At 34.6% G+C, this 14,617-nt stretch overlaps 1 protein-coding gene across 2 annotated transcripts in view; it reads right to left on the bottom strand.

The window, feature by feature from the left end:
- Nucleotides 1-1,695: 1,695 nt before the first annotated feature.
- Nucleotides 1,696-14,617, bottom strand: part of LOC137628065 (uncharacterized) — a 50,315-nt gene continuing 37,393 nt past the window's right edge. For both annotated transcript variants that reach the window (XM_068359396.1, XM_068359397.1), the window contains exon 4: nucleotides 1,696-4,982. In XM_068359396.1, the coding sequence (XP_068215497.1) occupies nucleotides 4,770-4,982 (213 nt within the window). In that variant the 3' untranslated portion in view covers nucleotides 1,696-4,769. The remainder of the gene's footprint in view (nucleotides 4,983-14,617) is intronic.

Genomic DNA, 14,617 nt, shown 5'->3' with positions numbered 1-14,617 from the left:
AACTGTATATATGGAGTAGTGTTTTTTTCGTAGTATCCAAAACTTGTCAAAGGAAACGGCTTTTTGTATATATATATATATATATATATATATATATATATATATATATATATATATATATATATATATATATATATATATATATATATAAAACCTAAAAATTTACCAAATATCACAGTATTATGCATCTTAAATTAATTTGACAGCGAATGCTTAGCCATCATGGAAAAGTTATCCGTAAATAGCAAGCGTGATTGATCTAAAGTACTCTTTCTGTTGTTATTCCTGTGATTTCCTAGACATAAACGTCAGTCATGTCGTCTTGAGAGGCGACCATCCAAATAAAATCGACTAAACGAGCCTTTTGTAAGTGGGACATCATTTTTGGAGGATGTTTTGGGAAGCAACCTTTCTCGTTGTGCACTGTGACACCTGGTGAGGCTAATGCAAATATCCCTCGCAGTTGGGGATTTATTTTAGGCAGCAATATTTGCTGTGATTGAAATTGCCTGATGTATGTTCTCATTGGTGTGCTATTTCATTGTTTATTGGTCGTCAAAATTAGGAATTTTGACTTATAATGCTTCTTAGATTACGCTTCTTGAAATATCTTACTACTTTTAGGAAATACGTATTGTTTTTTTTTTTTCTTATTGTTTTTTTTTTTTTTTTTTTTTTTTTTTTTGTAATATACTGAATATATAAAAAAAAATATCCAACATTTCTCAGGGAGCATTTGTAACCGGTGGTATCTAAATTTTAGTTGCTATGTCAATGGCCTGCCATGTTTTTCAAGCCCCTAATGTAATTTTTTTCCATCATAACTTAAAATTATGTGTAGAAATTTCCTGAAGGAAGATCTGGATTTTTATCGCAAAAAAAGTAGTGACTTGTATATTCTTTCTATTTTTATTTTTCTTAGAATTTATATGACATCAAAGCTATATACTGAATTATCTGGGCATGTAATTATTTGTAATTTCTGGTGGCTTCCAATTCAAGAAAAAAAAAGTTTTTTTCCTCTAATGCACCTTAATTTGCGTAACCTCTCTTTTCGTTATACATTTATTGTCAATTTGTATTTAAGATTTTATTAAAGATTTTGAGGCTAAAAATTTCAGCTATATTACATCTCTAACCTATAAATCTTGCTTTTATATTTTTGAGCTGCTGTTATTATTATTATTATTATTATTATTATTATTATTATTATTATTATTATTATTATTATTAATGATAAGATGATAAGTTAGGTTTTACTCTCCAATCAGCTGAAGGTTTTAGGAAATTAAGTAAAATACAAGGTTTATTTTATCCACTCTCCTCAATTGTGCCTCATTCTGCCCTTATGACCATGTACTCTATGATAATGCAAAAGGTTATCATTTGGGGTGGTGTTCCTCAGATAGATATTTTCATTAATTTGGACTACAATTGGATATATTACTTGTCACATGAATCACTCAAAGTGCTTGTCATATTTTCATTTTTTTTTACTTTTATCGTTATCAATCTTGATAGTAAACCTGATTTTGCTCAACATTTTTCCAGACTTTTTTTTTCATACTTTTAGTTATTATCTTCAATCAAATCAGTCTTTTACATAACCTTCATTATGAGCATTTTTCTTACTTTTTTTCATTTTTTTTCTCATATAATCAATAAGTTAAAAGGGTATACATAAAAACTACACAATCATCTTTCTCATCTTTATTTTGGTGTTATGATATTTACAATATGGTGTGTGGTGTAGTACAAGCCATCCCAATAGAAAATAATATAAACAAACAAAATATATTTTCCACTCTAAAGTTCCACCAACTCGCACGTAAATCATTTGTATATTTATAATCATATTTATATATATATATATAACATGTTATTGCTTACACCCGACCCTGCAGGCCCTTCAGTGCTAGTTCGACTTGGGGGAAAAAGACCTAGAGATCAATTTCTTCAACTAAATGTGTTCATTAATGTTTTAAATTCCTTCCAGGTTTGGACGTTAGGTTTCAGTGCAGTCTGATGCCTTCAAAAATTCTCATAAGCCAGTTATTAGCAACCATTGCTAATAACTGGCCAATCATAACTTGCTCTTTTCAGGAAAGGATTCAAGAGACAAGTTATGATTGGTTAGTTATTAACACCGGCAGCTTTTCATTCTGTTTTTCGATGGCATCAGCTGCCATCAATTTTTTTTTTTTTTTTTTTTGCTCGCCAAGCCCTTCTAGCATACCACCGGGTTCTTTTTCTTTATTAAGATAGATAAAAAATTTAACTCTTAAGTTTTGTTTTATTTACAGCGATATTCTGAACAAAGTCTATAAACACAATGGGTGGATGACAGGAGGATCTATTTCACGTGATAAACGAGGATGAAAAATAATGAAATAAATGGCAAAGGAGAAACTAATGAATAACATGACTAATGAAGCGTGATTCAGCCTCTCATGGCAGACGGTAGTTGTGAAGGAATACTTCAAGTCTTGTGTTACCTCCTGTTTTCTTTGGTGAAATGGCAACTGTGGAGATCATGTTCCTTGAAGGAGAGAACTCTGAGATTTCAGGTAATCGAATTAGAATGGTTTACCTTATTGGTTATTTATTTATAATCGGAATAACTCTAGAATTTAGTTTATTATCTAGTATACTCCTTTGGTAGAAAGAAAGATCAGTGCCCATGTTCAAATGTAGCATTCATCCTTAATCTATTTTTTTTTTCAATTTAGATTTTAACTACCGTCTGTCCAGTGGCCTTGTTAGTTAAACTACTGAATTGTCGCTACATTTACCATAAATGACCATGAACATTTGAAACTTAATAGTTAAAGAATTAAAGATGACTTACAGTGGCCCCTCGAGACTCTGAGGTGGTATTCATAAACATATCAACAATTATATACAGACTACCCAGTAATTACACATTTATTAATCGTGTAATAAAAAAAATAATAGACAAAATAAATACTGAACCATCTCTATGCACCTACCATCAATATGACTTTAAAGATTAAAAAAGGCGGACTTAGGGATAATCTTTGGGTTAACAAAGGTCGGATTTGAAAGGGGAAAATTAAGTATTCCTTTTGAATGGGAGTTTAAAAGACAAACATGGATACAATCACAGCTAGGGTTTAACCATTGTGGGTTTATATTCCCCTCTCAAAAACTACCCAGAGCTCAAGCGCTCTATAATAAACTCTACGAAGTCTGTCATTCTCTCTGTTAGCTTTTTTTATACATTTTTTTTTTTTATGTTTTCATTTGCAGTGTCTAAAAAAGGAAACATTTAGTTGCAATGCATGTTTACAGCACAAAAAAAAACAAACAACTAGCCTGTGAGGTATTCTTTGCAAATGTACATAATTTGTGTGGAATGATTGTACAACGAAATAAAAACAAACAAAAAATAACAAAAAAATGGATTTTTAAAAAGACTATGACTTGTATATTCTTGAGCGAGTTTTGTCTTTTGGGGACTCTTGAGGGGGCGATCACCCCCTTCGAGTCTGGAAGCACAGAGCAGCTCCAGATTCTGAAATGTCACTTAGAATAGCCTCAGAAATTAAGAAGAAAATTAAATGAAATAAGTAAATTATTCGAAAATATTTTGTTTTTCAAATCTGTGAAACGTAAATATATGAATAAAAGGGCCAGAAGGCTAGACTTGCCAAGATTGCAGATTACATTAATGAGTCATGTTGAATAGAATTGGTGAAAGATATACATTTGAAGATTAAAGCTATTTTTTAACATTTAATCATTTCTCTCCGAATGATTCATAAAATTTTCCCAGCTTTACACTTTGTTATAGGACATTAAAGTTCAACTAAAGATTGAAGTGACGTTTCAGAATATGGCCCTATTAAGCGCATGCCTCTTGTATTAATGCACCTACAGTATACCTAAGCCTAGCTCTTGTGGAGGATTGAAGCTTTTTCAAGCATTTTCCTTTCACTAGAATTAAGCTCTTTTTGTCTCACTGGTCGACTAAGCAACGGCAACTACAGTTTGTCAAAGTCTACGGGAAAGAGCACCTTTCTTTGATGTCCTTACGAAGGACTGACACTTCATTAAGAGATTTTTAGTATCTAAGTGCTAAGGATTCTCTAGTACGAGGCTCAGAGCATAAGCTCTCACACAAGCCAGGGATGCTGAGACCTCCAAAAACTGTTTACACCGATCTTTACACAAATATTTGCTTAACAACAGACCCGGGTGGGATCATCGCTATTGTGTGATAATTGGGTGGTTTAAGTCTTGTACATTACCCTTCATCAACACTTGGTAATAGAGACCCAGTGAATTTTAATGATAATTCTAACACTTTCTTTTCCATAGGTAGTGACGGGTGACTATCAGGTACCGTGAGGAAAAATTAGGAATAAAAATAAGTATGTAAATATTCCAACCAAAATAAGGAAATCATATTTTCTAAGATAACCAGTTAACACAGATATTATCTAAAGCTTAAAGCGATTACTCATCAGTATTCGTCTCGTCGACTTCTTAATACATGTTTCTTTCGATATCTTATGACGGGATATACAGAACATATTCTCATGAACTTTCACATGAAATGTTACAAAGAAGGCCATTTTATTCGACACATTAGGTGAGGTACAACACAACACACAGAGGACTTTTAAAATGATGCCCGCAACGGAATCACTTTCAGGGTAGTGGACTTTTGAAGAACTGTCTTCTCGAGAAATTCCTCTAGAAAAGTCCAGGACTTGATAAAGAAGTCGTTGTGCCATTTACTTGCTTTATTGCCCGGAAGAAGCAGACCCAGGCCTTCGTTCCTGCGTCTGCGTATGACAGTGATCGCAGTGAAGGCAGACATTACATGCGCCAAGCCGCCGGGCAAGGACAGACCTCAGTTTGAGGGCGGGACCGAGCTTCATGTTGATGCTGGAGGTGAGGTGCTCCTCCGTCAGCAGAGGGAGTGCGGAGCCGTCGATGCGCTGCTCACGGAATGCCTGCGGGAGATGAAGAGAAAGAGAAAAATCATGGGTTAGTCGAGGTGTCTTAACAACGCTGTAATTGTGGGGATTGCACCTGTGATGGACGTCCAAACAAGTTCCCCTTTGGCATTAATGTATGTTGCTGCTATTACTGTTATTGATATTAAAAGGAAACTACTTTTAGAGAATCTAAAAATTGCCTCTGAGAAGCGTCCCTCTGTCGGGATCAATTATGAGTCTCGTGCTTTGCAATAACTTCAAAATGTACTCTGTAATCTATGACACTAAACTCTCAAGAAATAATCTGCTGATATCAAAATTACTCTGGTTCTCTAAAGCAGAAATTTATATTTTTGCACCAGAATTACTATGGTGATGGAAAAGGTTTCTCTTGATGAAAAAGTTTTACAATTAAAAGCATGCAATCATTAGAGAAAAGCTGTGCGAGAGATTTTATCTATGTTTTCATGTTGCAGAAGAAACTAGGATATCTGCATATATATTGTCCTGTTTATACTCTAATACACTTGAGAGAGAAGATAAGAATTTTGGGTAGGCCCAATATAATTTCATGTATATATATATATATATATATATATATATATATATATATATATATATATATATATGTGTGTGTGTGTGTGTGTGTATGTATGTATATATATAAATATACATACATATATATATATATATATATATATATATATGTATAAATGTTTTTATTTAGGCGTGTGCATTTACTTCAGTATATATTTTGTAAATATGTTATCCAATTATCCAATATGTTAGTAGCTTTACACAAATGATCTCTTACATGTGATTATATTTACGTATGGTCTTTTCAAAACAAACACGATGGCTTGCAAACCAGGTACAGGTCGCGTTATCTTTCAAAAGGTCTGAAATTAGGTAAAATGAATGTTTTCAGTGCTAAACGAATGATAATTTAGCCGTGGTGTATCCATCATTAATCAAGGTACAAGAGGGGAACAACTGTGACTATTTATACATGTCCAGTGGTACTGTTGGGATTTTTGTTTTTTTCTGAATAGCTGGAATAGGTACTTCTCTCCTCCAGCCCTTCCTTTTCTTCCACTGCTAGTGAAGCCCTGGGGAACTTTTTGTTATTCCTCACAAGTTGCTGGCCTGGTATCACTTCATTATGGCATTCCCTATTTGCATTGTTATGGTAACCGTTGGCATCTATCTTCAGTAGCAACGTTTCTCCAGACGCTGATTCCTATAGATGCACGAGAGAGAGAGAGAGAGAGAGAGAGAGAGAGAGAGAGAGAGAGAGAGAGAGAGAGAGAGAATATCTTGAATTATGGAAGAACTTGACTAAAGACGGGGTTATTAAATAGTAGGGGAGGTGGAGGGCAGATAATGTTTAACACACGTTTTCTTACTTTCGCTTCATTACGGATTATTAATAGAACTTCATTGTTGTTTAGAACAGGAGAGGAATTAATCACCCTCGTATTCTGCTATAGATTGATGTTAATATGTTTAAATCAATTTTGATCTTTTTTCGTTCATTGGAATTATTTAATTTCATTACCCAACCACTTCATTAACGAAAATATTCTTCTGTTTCAAACTCTGTACACAAAATCTAATAAGGCAGTGAATTTTCGATGGAAGATATCTGGAGGTTTATACTTTGTATCTCATTTTCTGCTAATGTTGCCTTTCTTTGAATAGTAATGTCAGCATGGACAGTAATTCCATGGATTTGATTTTAGGTACTGCAGGTTTTGATAGCTTTATATTATGGAATTTCAGTAAATTAGGGTCCACCATTTTTATGTAATAGTCTTCGTGGTCATAGCCATTTCATGCACGAATCTCTCTCTCTCTCTCTCTCTCTCTCTCTCTCTCTCTCTCTCTCTCTCAAGCATGATATCATATAGACGGGGCGCTGGTATAAACAATCTTTAACCGTGCCAGCCTGTCACAGGCAGTGATCAGGGGTTGTGGAGGCAGGATCGTTGCATGCTATATAATAGTAATTTTACCGCACGGCCCCAGTAGCTTGGTTTACTGATTACCTGATCGTGCTGCTGTGGCCCGTCCCCAACTCACGCCCCCTATTGGCCGCCTTGGGTCACGTGACCGTCTTTGAAGGCCTTGCACAGTGAGAGATGATGCTCCTCTTCTCTCAGCGGAGACAGGGACTTTTCATCGGATTCAGGATGATATTTCTAATTTGGTGTTTGACACTGGGAAAATTTTCTTTTAGACACTTTTTGTGGATATTGTACTAAATATGTTTTATTTGAAAAAAATAATGGAGGAAGAATAGAAATGTCCTTCAGGGACTATGAACCTTATGTAAATTTGAAGATAAGCTGTGTCCAAACGAAAAGACAAGAGAAATACGAAAGCAGTTGACGAACGATGCGTGGGAATAAATGATAAGTTGGAGAAGTATGAAGACGACTGAATGTAAAAAAAAGAGATAACGTAAAAAAAAGTATGCTTTCTCCAGACATTTTTATCATGAAGAGTTGCTGGTTTCATGTATTTTCCTCTACTGATTTCAGCGTGGAAAGCTGAAAAATACTACGGAAAATCCTGGTCTTGAGTCGTGGGATCGATTTGTTAAAAATTATCTCGTGACTATGGCGCGGAGGGAGCGCATCCGACTAGTCACGTCAGCATCCAGAGAGAGAGAGAGAGAGAGAGAGAGAGAGAGAGAGAGACTTTAGCCATTCCTTCTCTTAACGGCGACGCATGTCTGTTGACACTAACGACAAGGGTAGGTTTCTTTTTAAAATTAATGAGTAGGCAGGCCTTTTTGTCGTTTTAAATTTCAACTTGGTGCTTGTAGGTTTTTTTTTTTTTTTTTTTTTTTTTTGTATATCCATTTTTGGGAATGTAATGAAATATAATAAGGTTGATTAAGGGATGTGAGTTTACTATTAGGAGGAAAAATATTTCCCATCCATAAATGCCATGATCACTCTTAATTTGTCTTTTACTGTAGGTGGTTCCCTCTCTTCACTGCTTTATAGAGAGAGAGAGAGAGAGAGAGAGAGAGAGAGAGAGAGAGAGAGAGAGAGAGAGAGAGAGAGCCCTTCTACCTTTGGAAAAGAAAGGAGAGGAAGTAAGGCGAATGTCTTTGGCTGGTCACGTCCACTCTTGAGTAAGAGTTGCTGACACCAGGTGACATCTGAGGACAGTTATCTTGATCTCATGGTTAGCATATCCCTTTTGCCAAGACGTTGAATCGCTCCTTATCTCATGAAGGATTTATTGCAAATCCAGCCGCCAGGTCTTGACCCTGGGGAGTTAATCGATCAACCAGAGGGGCCACCGTATGCAGCCATAAATATTTCTCTTAAACGTGCAGTAAAGTCCTGCTTGGCAAGTCACACAATCGAATTTTACCTCAATATTCGCTATTCTTTGCATTTTATGAACTCTCTCTCTCTCTCTCTCTCTCTCTCTCTCTCTCTCTCTCTCTCTCTCTCTCTGATCTATACCAGACGTTTAATATTCTCTTTCCATTATTCATCATACTATCATCGCTATAGCAGAAGAGGTCCTGTTGATTCATGATGTATTCATCTCGGGTTGAGGTCAATATATGATGATATATTCATCAGTTGCCCAGAATCATGATGTTATCTGAGCATCCATCTAGAACCGCCCTCGAGACACCCAAGTCTTTGTTGATTTAAGAAAGGACGTCATCACCTTCGCCAGAAACAGGTCCCGCTCACTCACTCATCCTCGCTCATTATGCAGTCTCTCTCTCTCTCTCTCTCTCTCTCTCTCTCTCTCTCTCTCTCTCTCTCTCTCTCTCTCAATACCAAACGTTTATACTAATTCACTCTACCCAAGGACAAATTGAGTCTCCGCTGATGTACTAAAAATTATTGAAGTCTCTCTCTCTCTCTCTCTCTCTCTCTCTCTCTCTCTCTCTCTCTCTCTCTCTCTCTCTCTAGTGTTTATTTCATTTGATGCTAACCTAGTTTTAAATAATCTCCTCAAAGGATCTTGTTGGAGTGTCATTAAAATTTTACCCTTGCATAATGACCATAAGTCATATCTAAATCCTTTTGCCTTTTCCACCCCTGGTCAAGTCGGTCACCACCTTCCTTCCCTTTAATTTCTCTCTCCTTTCCCCTCCCTCCCCATCGTCATCCACTTCGAAGGTCAGCTTCGGGATAAAGGGTCACAGTAAGATCACGTTAGGTCATGAATGAGCCAATTAAAGCCACCGATCTACTGTTAAAATACGGATGGAAAAAGAAAGGAGAAGAAGGCGCAGTGGTGATGAGTAAATTGCAGTTGACAGAGCACAAGAAATTTTGGAAAACAGCTGCTTAGTGGCCGTTAAGGATTGCCTTTTCGAGTAGATAGATACTCATCAACTTCCTATTAAGGGAATGGACAGTAACCACTCACAAATTTAGCATATATATATATATATATATATATATATATATATATATATATATATATATATATATATATATATATATATATATATATAATATTCTGCATACTTGCTTAATTTGTGAGTAGCCACTATCCATTCCCTTAATAGGAAGTTAATGAGGATCTATCTACTCGAAATGTACTGTGTCTGTACTGTGTGTGTATATGCAGTGTTTAGTTATTATTTTTAGAGTCGTCTAGGCTAACCATTTAAAGTCATATTTCTCTAGTCGAAGTAAGAAATATATTGCTCAGATCAACATAATGAACAACAACATTTGTACCCCAAATATGAACTTTTGCGCCGAAGGCCAAAGGTTTTAATCTTTCTGATGACCCTGTGATACGTGTATTTTGATGATTTTTTCTGTCCTTGTGGGTTTAGCAGGAAGTTAACCTGGGAGATGACCTTAAAGCATTCCATTTCCCTAATCTGAGAGTCATTTTATCTCATTCATAACAAAGATCTCTTCATTGGAGTTTAAATATCCCCGAATGCAATGTTTACTCTCTTCCTTAATAGTACTGAGTTGTGTTCGAAGGCCGATAGAACAACAGATAGCTTTGACCAAAACATCTTATCGCCGATTAACATGTTGAACTGTTGGTAGGAGTTCCTTCCAAATGCATCTATAATTATCCATATTCAGCTGAGAATGAATTGCAAATACGTAAAACGAACACTAATAGCCATATTCCCGAAGCATAAAAAGGTGGTATTCGATGTATGCTGCAGATAAAATGAGACCAGCGAACAGAAGCAGCTGGACACTGGTATAACATGTTCATAAGGGATGTAAAAGGAACTATTCAGAAGCGAAAGCCAGGCTGATTACCGAGCCATTAGCAATGCAAAACTAATGTTACAAATTCTTGTACGATGTCGCTGCAAGAAAACGACCAAAAACGACAATTTCGACATCGGTTAATGTGATTTTGAACTCAGGCATCCTGTTTCGATCGCGGCGGTGGTTCGAAACTCAAGTTCTGCAAATCATTACAGTGGGTTGAGCTGGTCAAAGAAGCACTGAGGCAGAATGGTTTAATCGTTAGTGTTTATTTAGACCTAGTTTATTACTACGGCTTCTCTTTCCTCAAATGATTCTTGTCGTAGGATCGAACTTTCTTACCCAATTTACCATTATTATTATTATTATTATTATTATTATTATTATTAGAACGTAATGAGTTTTTTGTCAACAGGAATATTCGTTTTAAGACTAAATATAATAATAATAATAATAATAATAATAATAATAATGATAATAATAACATAATAATAATAATAATAATAATAATAATAATTATGATATATATATATATATATATATATATATATATATATATATATATATATATATATATATATATATATATATATATATATATATAAATATAAAAACTCTCATCCTCTCAGAATGAAGAAGACCTACCAGCAACACCTTGAGTACTAGCCTTATAAACCTGTCAAGATAAATAGATGCCTGAGAGAAGCCGCACTCACGAATCGGGTCTCACGATCTTCTGTAGATCGGCCTCCCTAAAAACGATTCTAATCACTTCCATGGAAAAAAAAATATGAAAAAATAGTTTCTTCAAGAAGGTTAGAAAATAATATCGGGTCCCTAAAGAGAGATAGAGATTTTATTAAAGGGTGAAGGGAAAATATTTTTGTTTTTGAAGGGAAGAAAGACGATGATTAGTCTATCATGAAAATGTACTCCCAAGAACAGAAGAGTGATAAAAGGAAAAAAAAAATACTTTTTACAGTGATCTCTCAAAGAAATGAGTGAAAAGTTACAGTTTCTCTAAAAAGGAAAGGAAAAAAAATATGGAAAAAAGTCGATGACAGTACACTATAATTCAGACATATTCTCGCAAATAGAGGTTGGTAATCCAATTACAACAAAATAACTGATCTGGAGTTCTTGAAAATGTTGAAATGAAGGGGATTATTTCAAGATGTTCTATCCCATTCCGAAAATAGAGGATCTCTAGTTCTAGCAGAAGGAAAAGCTTTATCCAGTTCCCTTGGACAGAGTGGGTTATCCCATTCTCGCGAGTGGAGCGGTTATCCAATTTGCACTGGGCAATCAGACGTAACTTAAACAAACGTTTTTGTTCAAGAGGCCACGAGGTCAGATCTCTCGAAACTTTTCTTCAAGATTTTTTTTCGTTTTCTCTCTGCCTTTGTCTCAATGGCAGTTAAGTGGCATCAGAGACGTTGGCAATTTTTATAAACATAACAAGTTTGACCAATCTATTTTTTTCCTTCTGCTTTTGGCGAAGTGTTAAATTTGGTCATGCGTAGTCGTCTTCCATGTCAGAGCATCTGACAGGTAAAACAAGACCGGGAAAAGCTGGCGAATTGTTCTGAAGGAATTTGGAAAAGAATGTTCCCATAGTGGGAGAAAAAAAGAAAGAAAATGTTTGCGAGATGACAAGTGAAAAAGTCTGAAGAGCCAATGAAAGACAAACAGGAGTATTTATAGAAAAAAAAAGGACGAGAGGGCAGGTAGATAAGAAAGAAAAGGGTACGACCTCTTGATGTTCTCAACTGATGGTATCTGTCCAACGTCTCCACGACCTGCTGACGCTCTTTCATAGAGAGAGAGAGAGAGAGAGAGAGAGAGAGAGAGAGATTCTCCAAGTTATTTTTTCATTTCGTTAAATTCCGTACATGGGGGATAAAGATGGGAGAAATCAAATATCGTATTTTTTTTGTTTTTTTTGTATTAATTCTCTTGAAGTGTATATTTCTTAAGGCTATTCTAATTGCCTTTTATATTATTATGTAAAAACATTAAAAGGTTATAATCCGGGAGATTTTATATATATATATATATATATATATATATATATATATATATATATATATATATATATATATACATATATATATAAACAAACGTATGTATATACATGTATATATGTGCATGTGTCTGTATGCTGTATATATATATATATATATATATATATATATATATATATATATATATATATATATATATATAGATCGTGACCACGATCTCCCTCATCATCCCATCTGAACGCAAACACATTCTCGCCTTACTTTTAAAGCCTACAATAACTTTAGGTAATTCTTTTTTTCATACTTGCAGATTTTCTCTCTTTGTTTTTCTTGTTTTTCTCCTACCAAGAGCATTTACGGTTGGTGCCGGATCCTTGGAAGAAAATTTAAAAGTTTTTTTTTCTCTTTCAGTTAACTCGGTATCATACTTTCTCTGGAGGTTTGATTGCTTTTCTTTTCCACAGATTAGCTTTTAAATCTCTCTCTCTCTCTCTCTCTCTCTCTCTCTCTCTCTCTCTCTCTCTCTCTCTCTCTCAAAGATGATCTCTGATAAAATGAGCAGGGACAAGTAGAATTTATTTCACAGGTTAACGAATGAACGGGATTAATTATTGAATTAAGGACTCTAGTGTACTGATAGGCCTATAGATATAAATAGAAATTTTCAGTAATACGGAAGTTTTCGTGGAAAGGAATATGTTTATTTATTTATGAAGAATTAACCTTTTTTTTTTAAAGTTTAATCAGTTCTTTATATTTATTTAATTTTGTCATTCGAAGTAGTTGTAAGCGAACATGGTGCCTTACAAAAATATGTTTTACCAAATATTGATATTTTATAGTGTATATATATATATATATATATATGTATATATATATATATATATATATATATATATATATATATATATATATATATAAACACACACACACAATTTATTCATATTTGAAAGCGATCAGGAAAGTCAGTCATATCCGCATTGACTCAGGCGAGAGACGACTTAGAAATACCAGACATGGAATACGCGAGAGCATGCGATAAGAAACACATGCTGTCGTCTTCGAGCATCGATGCTTGGAATCTTTTCATTATAAGCATCGCACGTTTTCTATTTCGGAGCCGTTCATTACATTAAATGGGGGGATCATTTTAATCAGGACCCACGCCACTTCTCCTCACTATAAATGGCTCTCAATTCCAATCGTGGCAGCGTGGCGTCTTCCATGCCTGTAATTCTAATACACACCCAATCGTTTAGCGAGAAAACAATGCCCCCCTGAATACTTGATGGGGGATTGTTTAGGCCTATTACCTAGCTGGATGACGTATCGTTTTATTATCGATGACGGATGGGCCTACTGCTACAGAAGTTCTCATTCACTCGAAAATTTTATTATTATTATTATTATTATTATTATTATTATTTTTATTACGATGTTTAATATGTAATTGAGATCCCCGTGTCGAATTCTTATGAAATACTTAGAAATTTCGCCTTACAATTCTGGCCGCTTTTTTTCAAGGAAAACAATTGACTGTGCTGTTTATAATAGCCATACAGTAGTTTCCCTGAAGGGGCATATTATATAACAATTGTTTTTTAATTTCCATTCGTCAGAAATTACGCGTTTTTACGTTTATTCCAAACTAAATGTAATACCATACTATAGAGCAAAGTTACGATTATCTATTTTTTCCACGATTTTTTTTTTATCTATCTACTTTTTTGTAAGGTTTCTAAATGTCTTCTCCGCCCATCTTCGTCATTTCAAAAAGCAAAGATTTTGCAGATAAAGGGCGTTGACTATTATTATTCTACGCTTTCCCTATTCTTTTTTTGGAAATAATTGTATAAGGAGTAAGGTTGCTCTTATCATAAATATTGATAAAAATAAGGATATATTCTTATTGGATACAGAGCTGCCAGAAGCAGAAGGAAATGGCATGAGATTTACAAGACGTAAAGTTTTTTTTTTTCTAGTATTCTTTTTTATTTTCAACGTTGCTGTCATCACTAAACTTAACGTGATTACATTTACTTTAATGAAGTAATTTCTAGTTACAATATCTCTCTCTCTCTCTCTCTCTCTCTCTCTCTCTCTCTCTCTCTCTCTCTCTCTCTCTCTCTCTCTCTCTCTCTCGCTTTACGATTAGGCGATATGCGTTTGTTATTTGGTGTTTTTGTTTTTTCACCAAGTTAAAAAACAAATTATAGGAGAAAAAGTATTAAAATTTATTGTGCCATACGTCATCATAGAATGGCTTTTGACTTGAAATATTGCAAAATGTGCTGCACTCTCCGAAAAAGAAAAAAAAATAATAATCCATTCCATCTAACATTTGCTCAAAACACAGCTGAAAGCACTTTTTTTTTTGGTGTAACACAGGTGG

The sequence above is a fragment of the Palaemon carinicauda genome, chromosome 2, assembly GCF_036898095.1.
Source record: "Palaemon carinicauda isolate YSFRI2023 chromosome 2, ASM3689809v2, whole genome shotgun sequence".
NCBI classification, from domain to species: domain Eukaryota; kingdom Metazoa; phylum Arthropoda; class Malacostraca; order Decapoda; family Palaemonidae; genus Palaemon; species Palaemon carinicauda.
Note: the sequence above shows the minus strand (reverse complement) of the source record. Positions and strands in the feature narration are given on the sequence as shown.